Source organism: Lolium perenne, chromosome 4 (genome assembly GCF_019359855.2).
Source record: "Lolium perenne isolate Kyuss_39 chromosome 4, Kyuss_2.0, whole genome shotgun sequence".
Classification (NCBI taxonomy): Eukaryota; Viridiplantae; Streptophyta; class Magnoliopsida; order Poales; family Poaceae; genus Lolium; species Lolium perenne.
In genome coordinates, this window is record NC_067247.2 from 193011648 (window position 1) to 193037907 (window position 26260).

Consider the following 26260-nt stretch of genomic DNA (forward strand, 5'->3'; position numbering starts at 1 on the left):
TGGATGGCGGTTCCATAGTTGAAGAGGTTCCTATGGACAAGGACTTTGCAGCTCTCGAGGCATATTGAAGAGGTTGGCACTCCATTTGTTTATTTCTCCCCCTCATCTCGCACTCGCATACTTCATTGTCATTGAATTTGCAATGCAGATGTGATAACACGATTCTCCGCGAAATCGGGACCAGATCAAGGGCCACAACACCATCCTTCATAAGAAAATCCGCCACCTCGTAAGGCAGGGGCATTTTAAATCGTGCCATATCGGCGGAGAATGCCCGTTCCGAGCAATCTTCTTTTGATAAACGGTACTCAGACGTTCTCGCGGAGTGTAAGAAGTTGAAGAAGGAAGTCGAGGAACTACGCGCCCAGCCACCGATGAGTGTGGTCACTGACAAGGCTGGTCAGTGTGATTGCAACCGTGATCGTGAAAGTTTTCAACAGAAGTGGAGTTGCATGCCGAACATGCGCAATATTTCGAGACGAAGTATTTGAAAGTTCGCACGAGTGCGATAAGTTGAAGAAGGAAGTCGAGTGTCTCCGCTCCCAAAGCAGCCAACTATTGTGACATCGGGAGACCAGGGTGTGCTAATTGCAGCCGTAATTTTGGAATCGATGAAAAGTTGAATTTGGCTTTGTTGTGCAATATAGCAAGACCTGTTCCTCCTCTCGCCTTCGTCTTTTGGCATAATTGCTTTGTCTTCGCATTGACTCCTGAATGATTCGTATATTTCGACGGTTTCTGAATTATGTACAACTTTTGTAATATTGGTCAAACTAGTTTTGACCAGGGTTTGTGTAGGGTGGTTGAATTTTTTGGTTGGTCCAAATTGTGTTGTGTGGTCCAAATGTGATGTATCATCACACCACCATGTGCCCCGCCACCCCAGGTTTTGGTAATGCCATTCGATACATGCTTCATAGAAGGAACATATACATTTTTTCCGTTAGGGCATGACAATTTTGAAAAATTCAAACAAAAATGGGAAGAGAGAATGGTAACATCATTTTCCATGTGATGCCCCTGTGCCAAACTTTGGTTCATTTTAAGAATGTAAGGTGACAAATTACTCGAGGAAGCTAGTTGGAGTAGACGGGCATGACCGGATTGGCATAGGGGATTTATTTTTTGAAGGATGTTATTTTTCATGGACAATATCTGACACAAACAATAAAATGTTAAGGTCTCATATTATTCTGAATGATTGTGAATTACTTATGACGTTTGGAAGTATTGGTATACGTGAGAATCGAGTACATGCACGACTTCACGCGTCCACAACTAATCGGCCTCATCGTCTGTCGCGTCCACAACTAATGCCATTCTGATACAGAGAGTCAGAGGCTATAAAATAATCGGCCTCATCGTCTCTCGCGAGCTCGTCCTCTCCCCTCCCATCAACTCACCGCACCTCCGAGGCATCGACTTCCTCGTTTCCAACCGCAGCAGCATGAAGACAGGTCTTGCGTACGAGGCGGAGCAATCGGCGGCTGCTCGCGCAGAGGATGCCTCTGCGGTAGTGGCCGTCGCGGCGGGTGAGGCTTCACCGGGCACCCAGGCCGCTCGTCTCCTCTGCTTGTCTGATTCTTCGACCTCGGTCGAAACGGGCGTCCTGGCCGTCGAGGAGAAGGTGGATAGCAACGCCGTTGCTCCCGCCGAAGATCCGCAAGGCGTTGCAGGCCACCACGGCGAGGTCTTCCTAGACCCGGTGCTGGACGCGGACCTCGACCCCTTCGACGATTTCGGCCCAAACGTTCGGCCTGTGAGGATGTCGAGGGTGACGACGAGGAGGTACTGCTCTTTTACCGAAACTGTCCCGATCCTTTTTGTGTCATATTACTGTTCGCGTGGTTTGCACGAACCTGGTTCTTGATTGATTTGATCCCCTACCTTGTTCTTGTAGACGTACTTGATTCTACGGTTCGTACGGTCAGATTCTAGTTTAATTTCGACTAATCTGCCATGTAGTTGGCTTGATTTGTCATATAATTAATTTATGTGTTCATACTTAGTGGACTTGCAATTGTTGTGGCTTATGTTCATTGCTGTTCATAGGGTTTTCTCATGATTTAGTATGATTTCTTCTGCCATTTACTTGTTCTACACATTTAATTTTAGGGTTTCTAAGGTTTGCTTATGATAGTGCAGTATTTATTCAATCTTTCATTAAGCACATGATTATTATGTACTTTATAATTCACAGGAATATTCTGATGACATGGACGACAACAAGGAGCGCAGGGACCAGAAGAGCCGCTACGTTCTGAAGCGGTCGAAGGGTGGTGAAATTGCTTTCCGCATGCGCTGGGAGCTATTTTGCCCATTCTCGTGGCAAAATCCTCCGTAAGGACATCCGCACTGATCCAAAGATGCGACGGGTGTAGGCCTAAGTACATCGGGGAAGCACCGCCCTGCAACCAAGGCCAAGCACGCAGCATATGGCCTCTTCCTCCAGAATTATGTCTTGCCTGGCTTGTTCCCAGTCAACGCCCCTGCTGCTGGCCCTCATGCTCCTGGTCCTGTTTAAAGTTCATATGTGTAATCTTATTCCCTTTGGAAGTTCAGTATTAAACTCTACTAGTACAACCGTGGTGGTCTTGTGATGGTAGTACTCTTTTGATGCATTTGTGATGTAGTAGTACGAAGTACTAGTATTTTTTTTTGAAATGTTATAGTACTATCTAAGAAAAGTACTCCCTTCGATTCACATTCATTTTACACCAAAAAATATGGATCGGAGTGAGGGAGTAAATTAAACATGGCATCTCGTGCATGAAGCTTGACATATCGATCAGGTTGGCTAGAATGGCAATACAATGCTGCTCATTAGGCAAATGCATGCCATGTAAAGAAGTCTATACTGACATAAAAAAGACTACATTGGGGATTAGAGTCAATTGGGGCATCTACAATACAGAAAATCTTGCTTGTAGCTGATTTTGGCTAAGAGGGTTTTACTCACATTACACGTGCCACTTTCCTTGTCTGCAAAACAAGTTCCAATAAAGGAAGAGGAAAGAAAAGGACATTGTGGGCGAGATTGAACACCTTTTTTATGTGTTAAGTTGAGGCCTCGTTTAGCTGAGGATTTCGACTTAGGCCTAACAGCTCAAAGACACCCACAAATAAATCTCCTTGCGCGCACCACCGGCAAAAATAACAAAATTAGCACGCAAGATTAAGAACGAAGTGAATTTAATTAACTTGGTTAGCTTTTCAAGCAATATATTCAGAGAAAGAGCACACATGTTCGGCTCGAAATAATCGTAAGAGAAGAACAATAAATCTAAGGCACCCCACTTCATCGGAAGAAGGGGCGCGACAACGCATGGATTCATACCTTGAGTCGACGCTGGCTCGTAGAAGGGCGGCCGCGCCTCGAGGATGCCGGCGACGTCTCCACCTCGGTATCACATGTGACTGCTTCTCGATGGGCGGTGCGCCGTGCCATGTAGAAGATCTATCAAAAGAGGAGAGCCCGATGACGCTACTGACGCCTCAACCTTGATAGCACCGGCCTGTTGCTCCGCACTGAGATGCGCCACATGCAAGATTTAGCGGATGCGCCAATTTCAGAGATATGTCATGATCGTTGTAACAAATTTCACCGTGATGATGATTTGATCCTGCACTCGGCCTTGAACACAAGTACTAGTACAGTCTCACAATTTTTTTATCATTGTACTTTGCGAGATTTAGCGGATGCGCCAATTTTAGAGATATGTCATGATCGTTGTAACGAATTTCAACGTGATGATGATTTGATCCTGCACTCGGCCTTGAACATAAGTACTAGTACATTCTCACAATTTTTTTATCATTATACTTTGCGAGATTTAGCGGATGCGCCAAATTCAGAGATAGATCATGATCATGGTAACACACTTTTCAATGTAATGATGATTTGATGTTGCACTCGACCTTGAACATAAGTCCTAGTACGGTCTCACAATTTTTTATCATTATACTTTGCAAGTTTTAGCGGATGCGCCCATTTTCAGAGGTAGATCATGATCATGGTAACAAAATTTAAACGTGATGATGATTTGATGTTGCACTCGACCTTGAACAGAAGTACTACTACTGTCTCACAATTACTTTATCATTATACTTTGCCAGTTTTAGCGGATGCGCCAAATTTAGAGATAGATCATGATCATGGTAACAAATTTTCAACGTGATGATGATTTGATGTTGCACTCGGGCTTGAACATAAGTACTAGTACGGTCACTCAAAATTTTAGCATTATACTTTGCAACGGATGCACCAATTTCAGGTGCATGTCACCAGATCTGTGTCCGATGATGATCATGGTAGTAACCGATGTTCAACTTGATGATGATTTGATTTTACAATGGCCTTGAACAGAGGTACTAGTACGGTCTCACAATTTTTTATCATTATACTTGGACCTTAGCGAAATTCAAAATCTCATAGCGGCAAAACTTCCCGCCCACAAAATACAAAAATTTCACACGCTTCCAAATTCCGATTCTACCCCTGTGGAGATGACAGCAAAGTCGGTTGGTGGGGTCCGCCGTCATTTTTTGGATCACCACCTCCCTAGCCCCGGATACCCTCCCAAAAAAATTCATTTCCCTCAGTCTCTCATCTGAGACCACCCACCGGAACTTCTCAAGTCCCTCTCTCTACCACCTCCACGACCACCGCACCGGAACATCCCCGCCGGACTTCCCTGGCCTACCCGAGCCCTCGCGATCCTCGTCATCCGGCTGCCTGCCGGAGCCGCTTCATCGACGCCGTCATCAACCGGACCGGATCATCCCCGCCGAACCTCGAAACCATATGCTCATCCAAAGAAGTCTACCGCAGTCGCTTCAGCTACGGTATCGTCCACCCCACCGGAGCCGCTTCGCCGGATCCGTCGTCCACCGCATCGGATCTTGCTCACCGACACCGCTGTGCATGAACCGGATCTGCTTCACCCGCGCCGTGCATGATCTAAACTCTTCTACTGTCGCTTTTCTATTGCTTGCCTGCAAGTTCTTGTTTAATCTTGGGGGAACCTGTTTGTGCTAACGACGCGCCGTTACGTTTTTGCAGATGAGATGAGTAATCATGAAGTGTAATGGCCGTCTCTCCAACCCCAAGTAGCACATGTAGCGTACTTCATCACCGGATCTATCAACCCCAGGAAGATCTGCTGTGACTCCCACAGAGTGCTTCTCCTAATGTAAGTCCCTTGTTTTAGCGCCATGTTCGGGTTCGTATGCTTGTTTGTCTGAAGCTCTTTTAGTTCATTCCTAGCTATGACCGTAACACGTTGCTATTTTCTACTTCATTGCTAACTTTAAGCGATTGAACATTTTGGTTTGCATTCCCTGCTCTGTAGATGTAGCCATCATAACTTCTATCTTGCTCAGTCGTTGTTACAAAAATTATAGCTATTATAGTAACATCCTGCTATTATTTAGTTCACGGCCAATTTTAAGTAATTGCACATGTTGGTTCGCATTCCCTGCTCTATAGCTTTTGGCATCGTAACTTCTATATTTGGTTTACATTCCCTGCTCTGTAGATCTAGCCATCATAACTTTATCTTACTCAGTCGTTGTTACAAAAATTATGGCCTGCTACTATGTTGTTTGTGCCAATTTTTTACTCCATGAACATGTTGGCTTACATTCCCTGTACTACAGGTGATGCCATTGTTTTGTATCTAGTTCATTGTAAGCTAACAAAGTAAGGACTTAGTTTGGCATGCTATCACTCTGCTATCTAGCCTGTAGTACAAATAAACTTGTCATACTACTAGATAATAATTTTGCGTGCCATCTTGTTCTTCAAAAGCTGCATTATTGACTTGTTTCTCTGACTTGGCATGACGCTCACATATGGAAAGCTGAACATATTGGTTTGCATTCCCTCTTATACAAGTTCACAGGTGATCCCACTATATTCTGTATCTAGTCCATCCTAAGCTCCAGCATTAACTATCCTCTATGTGTTGCTCATTACAAGTTTATATCCCGAAACATCTTGATTTGCATCCCCTTCACTATAAGTTCAGGAGTATTATTTAGTTCACGGCCAAAATGAAGTATTTTGCCATCGTAACTTCTATTTTTGGTTTACATTCCCTGCTCTGTAGATGTAGCCATCATAACTTCATCTTGCTCAGTCGTTGTTACAAAATTTATAGCCTGCTACTATGTTGATCATGCCAATTTTGTACTCCCTGAACATGTTGGTTTGCATGGGACTCGACAGTAGTAAGTCTGCTGTTTCATTCTAACATGCTCTGTTATATTGGCTGTTGGTATGCGGCATGCACTCTTTGTTTGCTTATTGTGCGCATTACAATGATCTTGTTATAACGACGAAATGATGAGTTCCAAATTCTTTGGCAAACAATATTGCAGTGTCTTTGCGTTTCCATTGTTGTCAGTCTTAACTTGTAATGTCTTTGTTTCAGATATAGGTGCTGCATGGACAACTTAAAAGATTGCTGGATCGCTTCATTGTATTATAGGTTTAATTACCATTCAATTTCTCTGGGTTCTGTAATATTTTTTCAAAGCCTTGCAGCTGATGTAATATTTAGTTAGTTTTTATAGTTCTTTCGCGCATTTTTTCTTTGGTTCTTGTGGTAAGTGAGGCTATCCGACAGAAATCAATGATGCGTAAATATTCTCAGTATCTAAATCACGAATTCCCATCCCTTAAACGGCCCAATTAAGCGAAATCACATATGTGCCGGCTCGCAAAATCCTAAAGCGCCTATTACGCCGGCATATAAACAGCAACTAAACGGGCTGGCCCACTTACTTATTGGGCCAGCCCACTTGATTTACCGTGGACCCCACACTCTAAGTGGGCCGCCCACTTGCTTTAAGGTGGACCCCACCCACTACCGGGCCGGCCCACTAACTATTTGGGCCAGACCAATTGCTTTTGTGGTTGACCCCACATACTAAATGGCCGCCCTTTAAGACGAAAGTGGGACCCACCAGTTGTTTTTGGCCCGCCCACTCTCTTGTTGGGCGGCCCACTTGCTATATGGTGGACCCCACATACTAAACGGCCGGCCTTTTAAGAGGAAAGTGGGACCCACTGTGTTTTTGGCCCGCCCACTAGCGTGTTGGGCCTACCACTTGCTATATGGTGGACCCCACATACTAAATGGGCCGGCCCTTTAACAGAAAGTGGGACCCACTGTGTTTTTGGCCCGCCCACTATCTTGTTGGGCCGCCCACTTGCTATATGGTGGCCCCACATACTAAATGGGCCAGCCCTTTAATCGGAAAGTGGGACCCACCGTGTTTTTAGCCGGCCCACTATCTTGTTGGGCCGGCCCACTTGCTATATGGTGGACCCCACATACTAAATGGGCCAGCCCTTTAACCGGAAAGTGGGACCCACTGTGTTTTTGGCCCGCCCACTATCTTGTTGGGCCTACCACTTGCTATATGGTGGACCCCACATACTAAATGGGTCGGCCCTTTAACAGAAAGTGGGACCCACCAGTGCTTTTGGCCCGGCCCACTGGCTTGTTGGGCCAGCCTAGTTGATCTAATGTGGACCCCACGTACTAAATGGGCCGGCCCGATAGCAGGAAAGTGGGACCCACATGCTAATTGGGCCGGCCCAATAATTTTTTGGGCCAGCCCACTTGCTTTAAGGCGGACCCCACTTGTTAAATGGGCCGGCTCGATAACAGGAAAGTGGGGCCCACATGTCTTGTGGGCCGGCCCTTTTGCCTGTTGACCGGTCAAACGAGTGCATTCGGCCCGGCCCACATGCTTAGTGGGCCGGCCCATTAAAGTTTTGACCAGTCAACTTTAGAGGTTAGGCCCGGCCCACGTAACTAATGGACCAGCCCAGCTATATAGTTGACCGGTCAAACTAAGTCACTGCCCGCCCAGAAACTTAATGGGCCGCCCGCTTAAGACGTGGCAGCCTCGTGTGGGCCTACCATCTACCACGGGGTTTCAGCTGTTAACGCCGTTAATCGCGCTAACGGCGTCGCCACGTGTCGGTTGCATGACGTCAGCAGTCAACGGGCTCCCGGAAACACTTGGGCAACGGTCCGATTTTCCGTGGCGGAAGGGCGCCCAAGCGCGACGGACCGAAAAAATCGTCGTAGGACTTTGCCTGACGCAGTTTCCACAACAGAACCCATATCATCGGGTTAGGCCCATAGGCGACGAAAAATACCCCTTAGCGGACGATTTTGAGACGTTGTCTATCAGAACTTTTCTTGTAGTGTGGTTCTAACATACTTGGTACAGTTATTAGGATTTTAAGGCCTAAGCTTTCGAACTATTCCTTAAATCCTACTCCTTATCATACTTCTGTTAACTCACTTATGATGTTCTACTCCCTCACATCATGATTCTCAAGTGAATGATATATGATTATAACTTTACCATGAAAAGTAGACTTAAATACTCCTATCACTCTTCCTTACCTCCTATGATTGACTCATCATAGACATATACTACCTTATATAACTTATCTCCCTTACTTAACATCAGTCATTTGACATTTTAAATGGCTCTTACTTAACCATACTTGTATTGGTATACTTCTTCCAATAGGATATCTTCCTTATGGTTGTATCCTCTCTTTGGACTACCATGTGTTGTATACCAACTGTGGTCTACTACCACCCATTATCATAAGCTCCAATGGTGTTCTAGTTATTTGGAATGAAGCAAGATAACAAACTAACTTTAATTTAAGAAAATAGATAAGAAAAATTGACACAAGTGTGTCAGGATTATTCTCAAGTGAATACCCATCTCAAGTCAAAAGAATAGTTGGTTTGTCTAAGACAACTTCCTATAGACACTACCCAAACCTATAGGTCTCCTTTAAAGGGTTTTAATCCTAGGGTCAAAGCATTTGCTCTGATACCAGCTGTGGTGACCCAAATAAGACCACTGCATGGTGTAGTACACAAGTCGTTGACATAACACAAGTGAAACACCGTTCCACTCATATTACATCTCTCAGAGTGGTACAACAGAAACATATGCGAGTCCAAGGTATGTCTATAGAAGTACACACGAGCTGTTTACATAAGATCAACACAACCTCCTACTTTACAGTGAGGTAAAACTTCAAATAAAGCTCCAGAAGAACGACTCGTAGTCTATCTTATTGTTAACTCAAGTTTAAGAGCTAATTGGCTTGCTATAGAACTCTAGCTACTTAGGTGCTAGGATTAGGGAAAGGTTCCCTTCTATTACTAGTCTAGGTTTCCATTATAGCTGATGCAGAAGTTGACTCCATTGACTTCTTTGATTGGATTCTTCATCTTGTTGCAGTTGACTCCTTTGTCTTCGAGTTCCACGGTAGTTTCTCCTTCGGTGCTTTGATCTAAGAAGGGGGTTCAAATGGGATAGAATGAGTACAAGCGTACTCAGCAAGTTCATATAAGGAAATAGGTGTATCATGCACTAGCTACAGCCATAGACTAGAAAGTCATAGGCCAATGCAAGTTTTCATAAACATTTCTTCAAAAGGTTTATTTTATTCTGAAAACTATGCCCGTCAGTCTTCACAGGTTGACTAGAACTTCGTGGAGTTCCTTTCCTGCCGCGTTCGCAGTTCCCTTCCCGGAACAGGGAGTGACAGCCACAATTTGATACACTCTGCAGAGGTGCATTACTTTTCCCACAAGAGATCCCACCCTTTTTGCCATCCGCAGGGACTTGCCCCCGTTCACACTTCCTTTGGTGTGAGGCCCGGTATGAAAATCCAAGCCCACACCGCCTTCTCCGCGACTGCAAACCCACCATTTTGTCCGACCCTACACCCCCAGTAGACTTCTTCCGATAATACGGCTTTACTCACGGTGTACTCCGGACAATCCATCATAGATCGTAGAGCCATCATCACTAATGGATGGGGATTTAAAAGGCTATCCCAAACTACGGCAGTGCCTCCAACACCCCGCCGGCTCTACCAATCCGTTGGCGTGCAGAAGGGAAAAGATACGGCTGGCTTCCCCAGAGCCATTATAGATCTCATGGTCAACGCGGATTGTACGATGCTAGAATCACTGGACGGCATTGGTAATTAATCCTAGGGTGATATAACCCATGCAATGGAACCTCCACCATATCAACACATACCATGGTTCCATTGCCCACCACATAGTCATATTCATAATTGTAAAATAATACTTTGCTTTTCAATGCAAGAGTGATAAGTATAGTACTTTGCATATAGTTTGATACAAATAATCAAATGACATGAGCAAGCGATGAACTTGCCTTTCTTGACTGCAAGATTATGCAGGCAAAAGCTTCGATATGTGATAACTCCAAATTCTGAAATACCATCATCGTCCGGTAAGGACAATGTTTAAAGAACTGGCAAAGATGCTATAATGCATAGTATGAGATGCAATCGTCCCGAGCGTAACCTAACCTCGATGATTTAGGATGTATGAGTTGTAAAGATTTCTTTAGGGTTGGTTGTACTTTTAGAATGGTTCTCAAACAAGGTTCTTATTAGGGTTTGGTTATATTAGCATCATAACCAAGTGATATAAGACATCATAACAATCATACACATAAAGAATAGTGATGGAATAATATGTAAGGAACAGTTGTCAATTTTAAGTTCTACAGAACATGGTTGATGATTACTTATACTATACTTCAAAAGAATAACTTTTGAAGAACATGTTGATTAAGAAATAATAAGTATTTCAAAGAAGGATTAGGGCTTCTAAGGTTTAATTGGCATTTATACTTCAAAAGAATAACTTTTGAAGAACAGGTTAAATAAGAATATGAACTACTATACATGGGAGCTATGGCTTTCTAGGGTTTACTATTGGATTCATTTAGTTCTCTAATAAGAACAAGTTAGGTTCTTTAAGTAGAATGGGTTTATATGTAGCAAGTATTGATAGGGTTATTACTATGGTTTCTTCTAAGCATCATATCAAAGGATGGTTATCAAGATGGTTCTATAAATTAGCTATTAGGGTTTACTATGGTTTCACAATTGCTTCACTAAGTAATCTCTAATTGCTTCTAAACTAGATGGTTTATTATTTCTTTAATAGGGTTTAGTTGGAATAGGAGCATGTGATGTGATTTGCTACACAAGGTTGGTATTAGGGTTCATCATTATGGTTCAACTAGAGTTTGATGATTGAAGTTGATCCTAATTGTGTGATACTAAGTATGATAATCAGTGGTGCTAATATATTAACAAGCTAGGGTTTATACCTAGGTGATACTAGTGAATCATATAGGTTTTAAATTGGGAATAGAGACATGAAATGATGACTCATGTGAATTGGTTCTATGTTGGTGGATCATGACTTGTATTTGTTGGTCACATAATAAGGTTATCTATGTAAAATGAAATTCACATGATCACATGTGATAAGCAACTAGGGTTTTAGGGTTTAACATTTTGACATGATCACATTAAATAATGGGATCCAGGTCTTACTCAAATTGAAACTAGGGTTTCTAACTATGGTACAACTTCTAAAATGATGATTGGCAACATAGGTGTGGTAACTAATTACTTTGAAACAAAATTAATAATGATTTGACATTTTATTAATTTTCACAAGACTTAATAATTAGGATAACTCTTATTTAGGTTTAATTTAGAAATCAGGGTTTAATAATTGTTATTAAGTTTTAAAATACTTAACTTGTTAACTAAAGTTGTTTAAGTAAACAAGTTTTAAATTATCAAAATAATATTAGCTTATAGTATTTTCTTACTTTTCAATTATTTTAAGAAAATAGAAAGTAGTAATTTGCAAATTAGGGTTTATGAATTATCACTAATATCTTAAGTTAATGAAAAGATGATTAAGAAAATTAATATTAACATTTTATTTAGTTACTGAATAGTTAAAATTTAATTTTGAAACTTCACTAATTATTGAATTCAAATTGTATTTTAAATAATTGAAATGGCATAATTAATAAGGTTAAAATAAATGAATTTTTATTTTGACACACATTTTTGTTTTATATTTTATTTGAATAGAGTTTATTTTTGTGAGCATTTTGATATATTATTCATAATTTCTGAGTTGATATGAATTTTATACAATTTTGCAAAGTTTTAGCTATTTACTGGAATTTGAAATTAAATCTAAAACTAGATGTACCGGTTTGTTTCTACCCACAGAGACAGACATGTGGGGTCTGTGTCCAGGTCAGCTGCCTTGTTGGCAGTTGACCGGGTGAAACAAACCACCAGTCTCACCACCACGTCAACACGCCGGAGGACTCGCCGGCGAGTAACGGCGATGAGGTTCTAGGCCTCCCGCACACGCGCAAATATGCCCCACCGAAGCAGCGTGAGACGGCGAACCTAAAGGTGGTGGCGCCTCCACGAGATGGTCACCGGAGCTCACTCCGGCGAGCTCTACCGCGGCGGCAAACTCCGGCGAACTCTCCAAATGATGCTACAAGATGCGAAATTAGGAACCAGTGGGTGCAGGAGATGCGCAAAGTCACCTTGGTGATGATGGTTTGGTCGATGGAGTCAGGGATGGTCGGAGACGAGCACGGCGTCGCGGATTCCGACGAACTGCTGTAAGGGGAAAATCCTGAATTGGCGTCGCTCCGAGCTCCCCTCTTCGATTCCTTCTGCCAGGAGTCTTCCAGAGACATGGCGGTGCTACTCAGCTACCTCCCGTAGCCTGGGGTGGCCTACAATGTCGACCTCGAGCTCGACTCCGGCGAGGTACTGCGGAAGATAGCGGAAGATTGAGAGGGCTAGAGAGGGAATGAAGGGGCGGCGAATGATTAGGGTTTCCTGACGGTTCTTGAGGTGGTTTTATAGCTCCAGGAGAGCTCGAAATCGACGACAATTCATCGCCGGCGGCCGGGATACTGCGGCATTGACGGAGATGCATTTGGGCGCAAATCTTGGCACAAATAGGATAAGATGGACGTGAGATCCTTGTATTGGCCTCTGGCATGATGAATGGCGTCCAGCGGCGTCCTTATCCTCGTCGAGGACGTGGCCGACGCTCTCCTCTGCGCTGTCGACGCCGGGAAGGAAGACGACGACCTTTTTCTTCTTCGCTGGAACGGTACGGTGGTGTTTTGGGTCACTTTGTTGGTGGGCTGGGCTGGCGGTGTTGGACTTCTCCTGGGCCAACTACTGGGCTGCGGCGCTGGCTGGAAAGGTAAGCCTCTCTCTCACTCTTTCTCTTTACAAAATTTTCTGTTTTATTATTCTGGTTTCTATTTTATTATTTGAATTCAATTCTGACTTTTATGTTGTTCTGCAGGTTTTACCAATTTTCAATCTCAATAGAATTTAATAAAAATACATACTGCATAGTTGTTTTGTTCAAACAAATATTTAAGCTTTGATTAAATTTGTTTTGTTGTGAGAGATATTATAAATTTCAAATAGATAGGGGTTAAATGTTTGTCTCAATTACTTTAATTTAGAAACCAAATATATTCAATTGGTTTGAAAATTAATAACATGTGCATGGTGATCACATTATTAGGTTTAACTAATGTGCTTAACAACATTACTAGTTCACATAAATATACTTATAACTAGAGTTTAAGATAAATGGTAATGAGAATGGATTGAGTTTATGATTTTATGTGGATGATGATTCTTAAAGTTTAAGAAGAGTTGTGAGATGAACTCTATAATTATCAATCAAGCTTTGACTTAAATTATTTAGGATGGATCCTATATTCCCCATAGTTAATTCAACTACTTATATGATGATTCTATTTTATAAAATTCTACTCCATTTGGTCAATTAAACAAGGTACTTGGAATACCAAATAGAATTGGATATTAGTTTCACTATACTCACCGAATGGCACTTAGTCTTTAGGTACATATGGCTTGTGTTATACTTGTGATCCATGATACACAAGTTAGGGTTTATGTATGGATTCCTAGTGGAATGGCTTAGGGTTTTAGTTATGATCACCAATGTGATACACAACTAGGATTAATATATGGTACAAGCTTTGGTCATGTTTTAGTGGCTAGGGTTATCCTCCTCACTTAGGTAGAATTATTGTATCAAGGCAATGCTAGGTTTGTCTCAAGTGTTTGGATAAGCAAGGTTTAAATACCATATCAATACTACACAAGGCATGAGTATTGGTCTGGATTAACTACTATTGATATATTTTTCATTTCATGTGAAGAATGAGATCTCTGGATCACATATATAGGTTTAACTTATCATCTCAATTTATAAAGTAAAATCATGCATTAGACATGATCCACTTATTCCTCACTAGTCTCTCTTCTTTAATACTTCTCTCAACACACTCACTTAGATTCTTAGGGTTTATGATCATCACCCAATTTGTAATGATCAAAGTATTGGCCTCATAATAATTCATTGGTGAATCATGGTTCTCTTTCCAAGATTAAGTATAAGTCCATATACTTGAGTATACCTCTTTAGGTTGAGCTATTGTGAATAGGTAGGGTTCCTCTAGGGTTTATGATCATTACCAAGTTGGAATGACCACAACACTTGCCTCTCTATAATTACTAGAAGAATAAATTCTTACTTACCATCAAGTGTGATCTAGGTCAAGTAGGGTTTAATACTTGACTTGTACTCCTTATAGCATTAATTAATATCAATGGCTTACCTCACTTAAACATGGTTTGAATATTAACATGTGTCTCTACTCAATGAATGGTATAAACCTAATAAAATGATCCTCTCCTTTCTCTGAGGTTTAATAGGAATGAGTTGAGAAACAAGGTTGGAATGATCAAAGGTTAATGAAAAATAAATATGAATGTTCTTGAATTGGTTCAAGTATTGTAGTTGGAAAGATATACCATGTGACTCATGATAGGAACATTTATTTAGTAGAAGACATGGATAAGATAAGTATAGAATAGTGTCTTAGTTGATTGAGTTCTTTGATTTAGGATTGAATAATTATTCAGGTGTTGTTGTAAGGAATGGCCTGTTGAAATCCTTTATAGGATCTTGTAGTTGATCCTTACTTAAGGTGTTGTTTGTTGTAAAACTAATTCTATTTGATCTAGCCCATAGGTCAAATCATTTATACCCAAAAACAAGTTTTAGCAGAGATCACAGTGAAGTTTATATCGCTTGACTTGATGATCTACTTCAATTCCAGCAAGTCAAGTGAAACTTCAGTTACTGTGGTAAGTTTTATTTGAAAGCGCAAAAATTCCCCGGATTTTCTATGCATGAATGCAATGCACACTTTGGTGTTCTCTCATTTTATAGCCTCTAAACCTGAGATATTACAGTTCGGCGAAGAGATAGTGAAATACAAGTAATATGGATGATTGTAAGTGGTGATTGCAATCTGAAATAAAAATGACAGCAAGAAAACATGTAACGGAACTGGTTGTAACAGTGTTTCAATGCTTAGAAACAAGGCCTAAGGGTCATACTTTCACTAGTGGACACTCTCAACAATGATATCATAATTGAATACATAAATATCATCTCTTCACTATGCTACTCCGAACCACTCTCCGGTTTGATAACGAACACCAATTCACCGTGTAGGGGTACAAAAGCACTCCTTAAAGTCGCGTTCCAAATCTAGGGACACCTCGCTCTATCACTTTGAGCATCCAAAGATAGTGCTAACAAACACGACAATTTATAAGTATTTCTGTAAAGTTTAGCCTAAAAGACACACACATACGTTGTGCACACTGTCACCTTCACACCATGGAACAAGATATATCCGGAGATCACATAATAAAACCACTTGAGTAGCATAATAGATGAAGAATAACATCTACTTATTCAACTAGATTACAAAGCTCATGATCACATAAAGATCAGACAATGGGGGAAAGAGATAGACCACATAGCTACCGGTAAAGCCCTCATCCTCGGGGGAGAACTACTCCCTCCTCATCATGGGAGTCAACAACATCGATGAAGATGGCGGTGGAGTCGATGGAGATGGCTCCGGGGGCTATTCCCCGTCCCGACAGGGTGCCGGAACAGAGACTTATGTCCCCCGAAACTTGTCTTCGATGGCAGCGGAACTATAAAACTTTTCGTGGACGGAGGCTGGTTTTTTAGGGTTTTCGCGTCGGGAGGCATCTTATAGGCGGAAGGGCGAGGTCGGTGGACACCAGGGGCCCCCACACAACCCCTAGGCGTGGCCAGGGGCTGGGCCACGCCCAGGGCAGGTGTGGCCACCTCTTGGCCCTCCTTCGTATGCGCTCTGGACTCCGTCTTTGTTACACTAAAATAGGAACTTCGGCTTTTATTTCGTCGAATTCCGAGAATATTTCCTGTACAACTCTTCTAAATTACAAAACAGCAGAAAACAGGAACTGGCACTGTGGCACCTTGTCAATTGGTTAGTTCCGAAAAATGCATAAAAGTACCACGAAGTGTAAATAAAACATATAGAAATTGGTGTAAAACAAGCATGGAGCATCAAAAATTATAGATATTTTTGCAACGTATCAAAGTTCTGTAGGGATATTGCCGCAGTGTTTAAAAAAAACTACTTGCTCACACTCAATGTAGAAGACATAGCTTAGATCTTGACACAAAACGCAGATAGAGGGTTTGTTGGGATGCTTGGAAGCATCTATTGTTGCCATGGAAGAACTGTCCATTTGCACACCAAGTCACATATAAAGGTCACAAAGGATCATGCAATATGGTGCTTGAGGTAGTGGCCGATCAAGATGTGTGAATTTGGCATGTTTTTTCAATATGGCAGGACCGCAGGGTCACACAATAACATCAATATGCTACAATGCTCGAATGTTTTCCAAAAACTTGTTGAAGGAACTGCTCCTCCAATGAAGTTTGAGATCAATGACCACCAATATGACGAGGGCATCTATCCAAGATCAACATCTTCAAATGTTTTTTTTTTCCAAAAGCTTGTTGAAGGCACTGCTCAAACCCTATGCCTAGAGGGAAGAAAATTTGGTTTGCTCAGCATTAAGAGGAACTTCTCAAACCCTATGCCTATGAACGGATGGATCCTCTTGCAGATGATGATCACTTGGTGCCGCCCGCGTTTGCTGCTTTTCTCGCCAAGCTACAAGAAGTTCGAGACACAAATACTTATCACCAATTGCAAGATGATGTGGTGGAACATTTGTGGAGGCTCAAAGCTATCGCTTAGTTTGTTTATTTGTTTTTCATTGTGATTCAAACTTATTAAATTATTTGTGTGCTTTATTGAAATTAAATTATTTAGTTACTATATTGAACTTGCTGAATTATTTCTATGATTTGTTAAACTTGTAATGAACTATTATAGTTCATTTTATTTTAAATTTAAATTATATTAAAATAGTGTATGAAGGGGGTGTATAAGGTGACCGGCGCCGGCACCTCCCCATAATCGCATCCGCGCCGGGCCCCTCCAATATGGGCCAAAAATAGCTTCACCGAACGATGTATTGGGGAACCCAGTCAAGATGCTCTAAAGATGTTTTTTATTTGCAGGGCTACCGCTAGTTGCAACCTTTTTTCACTTATTATGATACAGAGTGCTACGCGTAATTTCTAGAATACAAAATGGATGTAATGTCGTATGCTCATAATGGGTACAGTGTATGAGAGGTATATGTATATTGGGCTATCATGCCATCTTAAAAAGTGGATATAGGTTTTCGGTTTAGCAAAAAAAGAAAAATAATAGAATATGGTAAAAGGCGTCACTATGTCACAATTCACAAGTAGGTAGCAGAAAGTGGGATTTACTTATTGAATCTACACAAATATATCACCGATTAGAAAGTCAAACTTCTATTCAAGATCAAACAACCGAACAATAAAAATACATCATATTCACTTATTTACCAGGTACACACAAATACCATACTGACCAAACAACCCAATTTATCTTTTACATTCGAGAGTAAGAGAAAACAAAGTGGAGCTGGGAGTCCAAGGTACTATGATATGATGTGTATTTTGAACATACCTTTTTTACGAATGAGAGCTTGTTCGATTCAAAGAAATTCTATAGAAAATTTTGTATGATTTTCATGCTCAAGAATTTTTCCTATGTGCATCATTTGATTCGCAGGATTTAATTTTTAGGAATGCATAGGAATTTTTCATATAGGATAGCATTGCACTATGTTTTGGAGGAAAATTTTCATCCAATTAAACCGCATGTTACAATTCATTTGATTTTTCGGTGAATCCAACGCTACTTGAAAACAATTCATGTAGGTTTTAAATCATGTAGGGTTCCAATAGACATGACATTCTAATCGTGGGGTTTTTCTCTTCCTGCGTTCTAAAAATCCTTAATCAACACACCCTAAGTGTTCTGAACATGCCATAGACGCACCAATCAAGAATTATAAATTTATGCAGCAGGCAGCTAAAACAAAATTCTTATAATCATCATACAACTTAAATCAAATTACATCACAAGAATTTAAAATTAATCAACTTACTTCCACACCCAACATGTGGGAAGTCCATAAAACAGGTTGCAAACATCCTTGAGGTTTTTTGTGGATCAACACACTTTGTCATCGGACTGACTAGAAACGAACCTGCCACTGTCACCACCAGCCTACTGTTGCTGTGCCTGAGGTGGGCTGACTGCATGGTGGTTCGTAGCATTTATGCTTGACAGCCCAACGCCGCTAGGTCCTTTTTAGCCGCCACACGTCCCCAGGAAGATACACCCAACAAACGGCACAAGCTCCGGCGGCCGCACGGTCTTCTTCCTTCCAGACCCCAATTCAAGCAGAGGAGGAGGAGGACGACGACGAGGAGCACCGGGGCTCTAGAACCTTTCAGCCAGAGACCCCTCGGCAGAGGCGGAGGCGGGAGCCATGTGGGGGCGCCACTACTGGGCGGGCCCGCGGCCGAGCGGCGGCGGCGCCGAGGGAACGGAGGTCGCCGGCGGAGTGGTGGTGATGTTCGCGTGGCTGTCCAGCCAGGAGCGGCACGTGCGGGCGTACGTAGAGCTGTACGCGGCGCTCGGGTGGGCTTGCCTCGTCTGCCACTCCGATTTCCTCACGCTGTACGTTACGCCTCTCCCTTCCGTGCTTTACTGCTGGTGATGAGCCGCCATCTTTACTTCTTTCATCTCCGTACATGAGGGCGAAACGTTTAGGTTACAGAGGCGTTAGCTTTGCTTCGGTGCTGATAAAGCTTCACTAGATTTTGTGCCCTTTGCCACTAGGCTGGTATGCGTTTACTTTGGAGCTTCCAATCGAAATTGATCTGAAACCCAGAATTTTAGATGGCTAAGTTGGAATTGGATGTACCAAGAAAGCTATGTGGACATGTGGAATTGTGGATTCTGTTGGATGGCTAAAACTTCCAGTTATCTGTACTGTGATGCAATAGCCTATACATTACAATTGAATCCCTCGTTTGATCCCATTCGCATGTTTGCCAGGTTTATGCCCGACAAGGCAGCTGTGCTTGCTGACCGGGTGCTCACGGAGCTCGTTAAGGTCTGTGCAACTGTCATCCCACAACACTATTATTTCGACCTGGTTTGGTCCAGTACTTTTGTGGATTGTTAAACTGTTTCATTATGCTGAATTAGTTGTTGCAGTCGTGGGTCGTTATTGATTTGATCTTCCAAATTCCAGGAACTGAAGGTTAGACCAGTACCTGTTGTGTTTGCGTCCTTTTCGGGAGGACCAAAAGGTTGTACATACAAGGTTTTTCAGGTAAAAGCTAGAAGATCTTGCTGGAACAGTTATCTCTTCCTGCCTGATTTAGGATCTTTTGGCTAAAGTTTTCTTTGTTAACTGGCAGCTGATCGAGAGAAGGTGCGAAGGCCAACTGACTTTGGTACGGCAGCTTGGGTCTACCAATGAGGGTTACTTTAATTTGTATTTACTCATGTTGCTGAAAACTTAATTGTATTCCTTATTACAGGATGACTACCAACTTGTACGGGACTGCGTATGTGGACAAATGTACGACTCAAGTCCTGTAGATTTTGTGAGTGATTTAGGCACCCGCTTTCTCCTTCACCCAAGTGTCCTGAAAATGGCTGAACCTCCACGTGTCCTAGCATGGATGACTAAAGGAATTGCCTCGGGTCTAGACACTCTTTTCATAGGCAAGTTTGAAGCACAGCGCAAAGAATATTGGGAAACACTATACTCATCAGTGGTATGTCATTCCATTGACTACAATGTCTTATAACCTGGCTGCAGATAGACATTTTGCAGACATATGGTGACCTCAATCCATTATGTGTGCAGCATGTTGGCCCAATACTCATATTATGTTCGGAGGATGATGAACTTGCTCCATGCTCAGTTGTTCAAAATTTTGGACGACGTCTGCTGGAGCTGGGTGGTGATGTGAATTTTGTTAAATGGCACAGTTCTGCACATGTAGGTATGTTATTTCCTACTACTACAATCCTCCAGGTTATGTGGAAGAAAGTTAATGCGAAGACTAAACATATTATACATTACTTAGTATGGTTCTCTAAAATGACCAAAAAGTGCCGATTCGTTTTAGTTATAATATGTATTGACAACTATATGTGGGCACACATAATGATGACTTGCTGAAATTGGATAATTACCAGTTATCACTCATCATAGTTCATAGTGCAAGGTTACTACCTGCTACTAGTCGTATACAGACCCATAAGTGATCAGCTTTAATACTTCAGTGTCAAATCATTTGGTAGTGTTCAGAGTTGTTCACTTCTGCAACTTTCTGGACAGACTTGCTTATATAATACTTGAAGGTAAATACAAATATAAGTTTATGTAAAGTATTTCAACTTATTCTAAGATCATCCTTCCTAGTCATAAATGTACTTTAAATACTAATGGTTGGCCAACTAGGAGCAAATTGACAGCATGAATGGCACAAAATGGCACACCTTGTGTCATTGACAGTGGCCCCAGAACTCACATGTCAGTGACACAAAGGCATACCATTTTGCAAGACAAACAAAAATGTTATCATTTTAAAAAAAATCCTCGCCAATTGGGCAATTACTACTTTCACATTTCAACAATCATAGCAAGAGTTCTGTGTGAATTTAAAAAGGTTGTACGGAAGCCTTAATTATGTATCCTGTTGTTCCCATCGCGTGGAACTCATTTTCATCCCTTGAAAAATCTCGCTTCTAATCTAAAGCTGTGCACAAACCGTGATACATCATGGACAAAATTGAAGTTCAAACATAGTCCAACTCAACAATGTTCGTGCTATTTGAAAGGTCCGATAAGTAATGCTTGGTCAATCAGGCATTTGGTTACACTAGATAGAGCCTATACTGAACTCGGAATTGGACAAATCTAGCCGATCTTGGACTGGTCTGTACTGAAAGAGAAGATGTCCTATGCGACTAACCTGTATATGAACTTGTCACGAATTTTATTGTATTCCTGTGAGGCTGTCACTGCACGAGAGCCTCAAGCTATATGTTTCGTGCACATTTTACTTCACAGGCAGTGAACTCTGAGATGAATAACAAGGTCACCAGTCAGCCCCCTTCTTCCTCCTCCCGCCGCTCATCACGGCAGATCGATGGGACTGAATGTGTTGCGCTGTAAGACCATCGATGGAACATGTGATAGCTGGGTTGTCCATTTATCTTTATTCTGCCCATGTAAAAGAATATAGCACCCTTACACCCTGTTTTGTTGTCTGCTTACCACCTGGATAGTTATCACTTTTTTTATATTTTTACTTTGCCCATATGTAAGAATATAACGCCCTTACATGATGTTTTATCTAGTTGTCACTTGGAGGATTATCGCTCTTACATCTTTACTTTGCCCGTATGTAAGAATATAACACTCTCACACCTTGTTTGTTCACCATTTGTTACACAGGACATTACAAACATCACGCTGAGGAATACCGTGCTGCAGTGACTGAGCTGCTGATGAAGGCTTCAGCGCTTTACATGAGCAGAAGAAGAGTTAACGACTACGAGATTGGCAGGAGTGAGCACAGTGATACACCTTATTCGGGTAGCAATCTCCATAAAACTGCTACGAGCTCAAGCGATAGGATAAGGAGTGTCCCAGCTGATCCAGCCGATCATTTCTTCTTACCGAGTTCCATGGAGTACCAAGAAAGCGGCAGCGAAGCTCCAAAACCTGAGTTGTTCAACATGCCGAGCGTCGAAAGCATGAACCCTGATGGCGTGTTGGGGAAGATGCTCTATGATGTATGTGTCCCGAAGGACGTGGAAGGTTGGGACTTCAAACCCGCGTCAATAGATGGACGTCATATGCATTTTACAGCTCACCGGAATGGTAGCTTGAATCCGGTAAAATGCATACGCCGCTCGAGATTGTAATGATTGACTTGAACATCTCAGCGTGTTCTAGCTGACTGGTGTATACCGCGGGAGTACTCTTGTTTGATGGATACTGGTGAGAATTTGAGATACTTAGAATCCATCCGAGTAAAATGTGAGATTGTGATGTGCCCTCTTTACGTTGTTGTTAACTGGTAAAGTTATGCTTTAAGTGCTGAAAAATACGGTTGTGTACAGGATTGCTTGATTATTTGTATTACTGTGACGACTGCTTTTCCGCGATCGTTTGCTTTTTTTTTTGCATAGATATATGTGTTATCTGTTATTGGAAAAAAAAGATGAACAAATACGTATACCTCCGTTGAGATTGAGGTTTGGGGGTCTAAATAGCAGAGACGTAAAGGTTAAGGACTAGCTGTAAGACTGAGGATCGATCTGTAAAGGACTTCAGAAAGATGAGAAGGCGCTGACTGGCTGAGAGAAAGTGCAGGGATCGATCTGTGATAAAACTGAGGATCTCATGTGCAGAACTGCCATATTGAAGAGCAGCGATGGGGTAGCCAAAACAAATCAGGAAGACGTAAGGGTCCTGGTGTAAAGTCTAACAAAAGAGATGACACAAGGCAGGCAGGGATGTAACTGTGAATAGAAAAATTAGCGCGCAGGGACTCTGTTTGAAATCTCAAAAAATTTGGACCATTTCTCAATTTGTGCGTGTCATTCTTGCGCAGGGGCCATGCTAATCTTCTCTGTATCATTCCAATTTTATCGGATGTCCCCGAAGGGACGGTGGAAGCAGCGATGGAAGGGTATATAAGCAGGTGGGAAGTTTGTGCGATAGCCGAGGTGGGACTAAACATTTTGCGTCTGTTGCTCTCCGGCGAGTATGAGATAGAGCTCCATCCTACGGGCCCAAAAGCCCACCGTCATGCCTCGCGGTAGGCCGTACATGGACTGCATCTCTTTAGGAAGCCCATTACATTCTCTGGTCAGCGAGCCTGTTGTCCGTCAAACCTGTGCGCCCCAGCCCATCGCCTGATCTGAGGACGGTAACGACCATTCTGCAAGTGCAGGTGTGGCAACTGGCAAATGATTGGAAAGTTGGCCATCCAGGGCTGCTCTGCTCCAAGTGGCTGCAACTGCAATGTGTGGTGTTTTGTTCCAGCGTCTGCAGTTAGGAAACGAACGTCATCGTCCAGCGCACGACGTTACGAACTTAGCGATGTTTCATATCACATAAGTGTCAGCCTAGTTATCAAAGAAAATGAAATAATCACAAGGAAATGAAATATCCAATATAGTAGGAATAGAACCGAAACATTACTCTTAGGGGGGGGGGGGGGGAATGAAAATTCAGAAATCTTGTACTCCCTCCGATCCGTATTACTGGCCACTAATATAGATGTATCTAGATAAATTTCAGTTTATGACATGTGTCATCCCTCTCCTTGGATGATCCGGTCTTGGCGATGAAGTGGAGGACCGGATGATCCGGCAACACCCTGGATATTGGGTATTTTCGGGGGCCGGATGAAGATATCGATTGTCCCCTTATTGGGAGGTTGCCACCAAAAAACTAGGGAGGGTCGGATGTAAAAAACCATCCGCCCCTGGATGAAATTTACGTCCGCCCCCTTACTGGGAGTTTGCCAACTTTCTGTTGGGGGCTGGATATTTGGGGCGGAAATATTGATTCCGACACCCTATTAGATGATCCGGCCCCATTTCTTCACGAGTCCTAGCCACCTGGGTGAGGGGGCTGGATGATCCGGCTACTAGAGGGTCAGATTATCCGCCATGCAGAAAACTGCATTCTTCTTCTTTTCTCCTCGTCTATCTTCATTTCTCCTCAATATGTTCGCATCCACAATTACCAGAGATCAAACATCCAATAAATTAACTAGATGATGAACTTTGGAAAAGGCGGGTCATCATCCGTAGTGTTAAAAATGAATCCTACACACTTGAGCGCACAGGGTAAAATACATTTGCGTGTTGTTAACAGACACATAAAACACTAGAGATAGAGCTTGCTCTTTCACCCAGGACATCATCGATGATCGACGAGGCAGCAATGCTGAAGATGCGCTAGGATCATCCGGAGCTCATGCAATATTAGGTGGCGTACTTTGCGGCGAGGGAAGCCGTGAAGAGGAGGATGAGTCCGAAGTTGCGTCTGCGGCATCGACTTCGGCGTCGTCGACTTTGGCAGGCCCTTGCACCATCGACATCTCGTCGGTCTCCTCTAACGAGTTGTCCTCCAATTTCTGGAATGACCTCACCAACGATGAGGATGACGACACGTTTTAGGTTCGAGTTTCAATGTCGAACTATTGAAGTTCTATCTATGATTTGGTTTGAAGTTCTATCTATGTTTTAGTGCTGAATTTACAGTCATGTCTATGGTAGAGTCAAGTTTATGTGTGTCACGTTGAAATGAATTAGACGTCTTCGAATTTGAGTTTATGTCGTTGAATTTGAAGTTTGAAGATGAATGAATTTTTCCCATATAAGCTCTGAGCTAGTCTCTAACAATTGATCCATTTTACATCATTGGGAAAACCACAAAGTAATCAGGTGATGTAAAACCCCTATTTTGATGCCTTATTTTGCATCATCTCGATGCTCTAACGAGAACTAACCTAGTGCAAGGCTTCTTAGCGGGGTTGCAACTTGCAACGCCACACCTATTGCACCCATCATTTTTTTTGTAGCCAATGAATCTGATTGAACCTCATAGAAGCTGCCAAATACATCCATAGGTGACCCTAGTTTTCTGTACTCTACCAGTTTCTTCTTCCGAAAGAAGTGTAAATGTTATTGGAAGAAGTATAATTTTTTTTTGAACTGGGTGAACTTTATTGATTAGGCAACAATGTTTTTACAATCACACATGAGAGGGCCCAGCACGGGAGGAAGGGACAGCCTCATGCAAAACACCGCACTCACGCTTGCCTAATTGCGCTAAATCATGCGCCACTCTATTACTCACCCTAGACACCTTGCAAACTTTCACCTCTGAGAGCATGTTCATCAAAAACCTTGCTTCCTGGAATAGACACCAATGAGACGAGCGATCTTCAGCTATCGATGAGAGGACGGCCACAATCCGGGCACAATCAGTTTCGAGAATTCCTCGATGCTGCGGGTGTGCGGCCAGGTATCGGATGCCCTCGAGACAGGCCAAAACTTCAGCCTGCTCCGCGCTAGAACAGCGCGCTAAGGTCTTCCATGCAGAGTACAGTACCACACCCTTCTCATCCCGTGCCACGACACCAACACCACCAGAAGCGTCTGATGCACTCCACCCAGCGTCAGTATTGACTTTGATCCACCCCGCCTCGGGCGCGGCCCAGCTTGAAGGCTTTTCCACTATCATTGCATGACCAGGTTTACACGGAGGAAACACGGCCGACTTTCCTTTCCGGTCAGGCTCTGGGGCATCTGCATGCAATGATAGGACATAGCTTTGAAGGAACGGGACTGGAGCCGCAATGGAGGCCTTACCGTCGCCATGAACGACATTATTCCGGTGATGTCAGGTCCGCCAGAAAAGAAAGAGGATTCTGACGCGCATTTCCTTTGAGACACCATCCAGGAGGAGAAGGAACCAAACTCTGTCTCCGTTGGTAGCGACCAGACATTGCGCATACCATCACGGAGTGCGCGGGCTAAAGTGCAGCGAACCATGCAATGATGAGCATCCTCATCCTTAACCCCACAAACAGAACAGATTGGCAAGATCCGAGGGATGCGCCGGTGCAAACTGGAAGTGACCGCCAGGGAGTCAGTAGCAAGGCGCCAAGCAAAAACTCTAATTTTCTGCGGCACTGGTGATGAGATCTAAGATCTAGGGTGTGGCCCGATCTCGCGATTGACCCAAATCCAAAGGGGGGAAAAAGGGAGAGGTTGAAGAACGCGAAGAACACGACGAAGAACACACGCACACCAACCCGATACAATCGAATCTTACCCTCGTGGCTCGATGGACCACGCCAATAGAATCACCCGGAAGAGACGCGAGGTAGAATTTCGTGTGAGA

The 26260-nt window shown here is 42.7% G+C and overlaps 1 protein-coding gene and 1 non-coding gene across 3 annotated transcripts; one reads left to right on the plus strand and one right to left on the minus strand.

Moving 5' to 3' along the window:
* The first annotated feature begins 18499 nt into the window (after nucleotides 1-18499).
* LOC127295318 (uncharacterized) lies at nucleotides 18500-22384 on the plus strand. Of its 2 annotated transcripts, none has more exons than XM_051325254.2 (7): nucleotides 18500-18981; nucleotides 19363-19420; nucleotides 19571-19642; nucleotides 19731-19766; nucleotides 19854-20093; nucleotides 20186-20324; nucleotides 21785-22384. In XM_051325254.2, the coding sequence occupies exons 1-7, from the start codon at nucleotides 18791-18793 to the stop codon at nucleotides 22255-22257; spliced, it is 1209 nt and encodes a 402-aa protein (XP_051181214.1). In that variant the 5' UTR covers nucleotides 18500-18790; the 3' UTR covers nucleotides 22258-22384. The 2 variants fall into 2 exon arrangements, with proteins under 2 accessions (XP_051181214.1, XP_051181213.1); XM_051325253.2 differs by having other exon boundaries at nucleotides 18503-18981; nucleotides 19562-19642.
* A 519-nt stretch (nucleotides 22385-22903) lies between these two features.
* Nucleotides 22904-23006, minus strand: LOC127297690 (U6 spliceosomal RNA). The gene has a single exon (XR_007849383.1). It is a non-coding gene; the product is annotated as a U6 spliceosomal RNA (small nuclear RNA).
* Nucleotides 23007-26260: the final 3254 nt, after the last annotated feature.

Bases quoted from the DNA above. Each gene is read 5' to 3' on its own strand.
- LOC127295318 (XM_051325253.2), top strand. From the start codon at position 18,791: ATGTGGGGGCGCCACTACTGGGCGGGCCCGCGGCCGAGCGGCGGCGGC. The intron at 19,421-19,561 runs GTCTGTGCAACT...TCCAAATTCCAG, and splicing joins TGCTCACGGAGCTCGTTAAG to GAACTGAAGGTTAGACCAGT. The intron at 19,643-19,730 runs GTAAAAGCTAGA...GTTAACTGGCAG, and splicing joins GTACATACAAGGTTTTTCAG to CTGATCGAGAGAAGGTGCGA.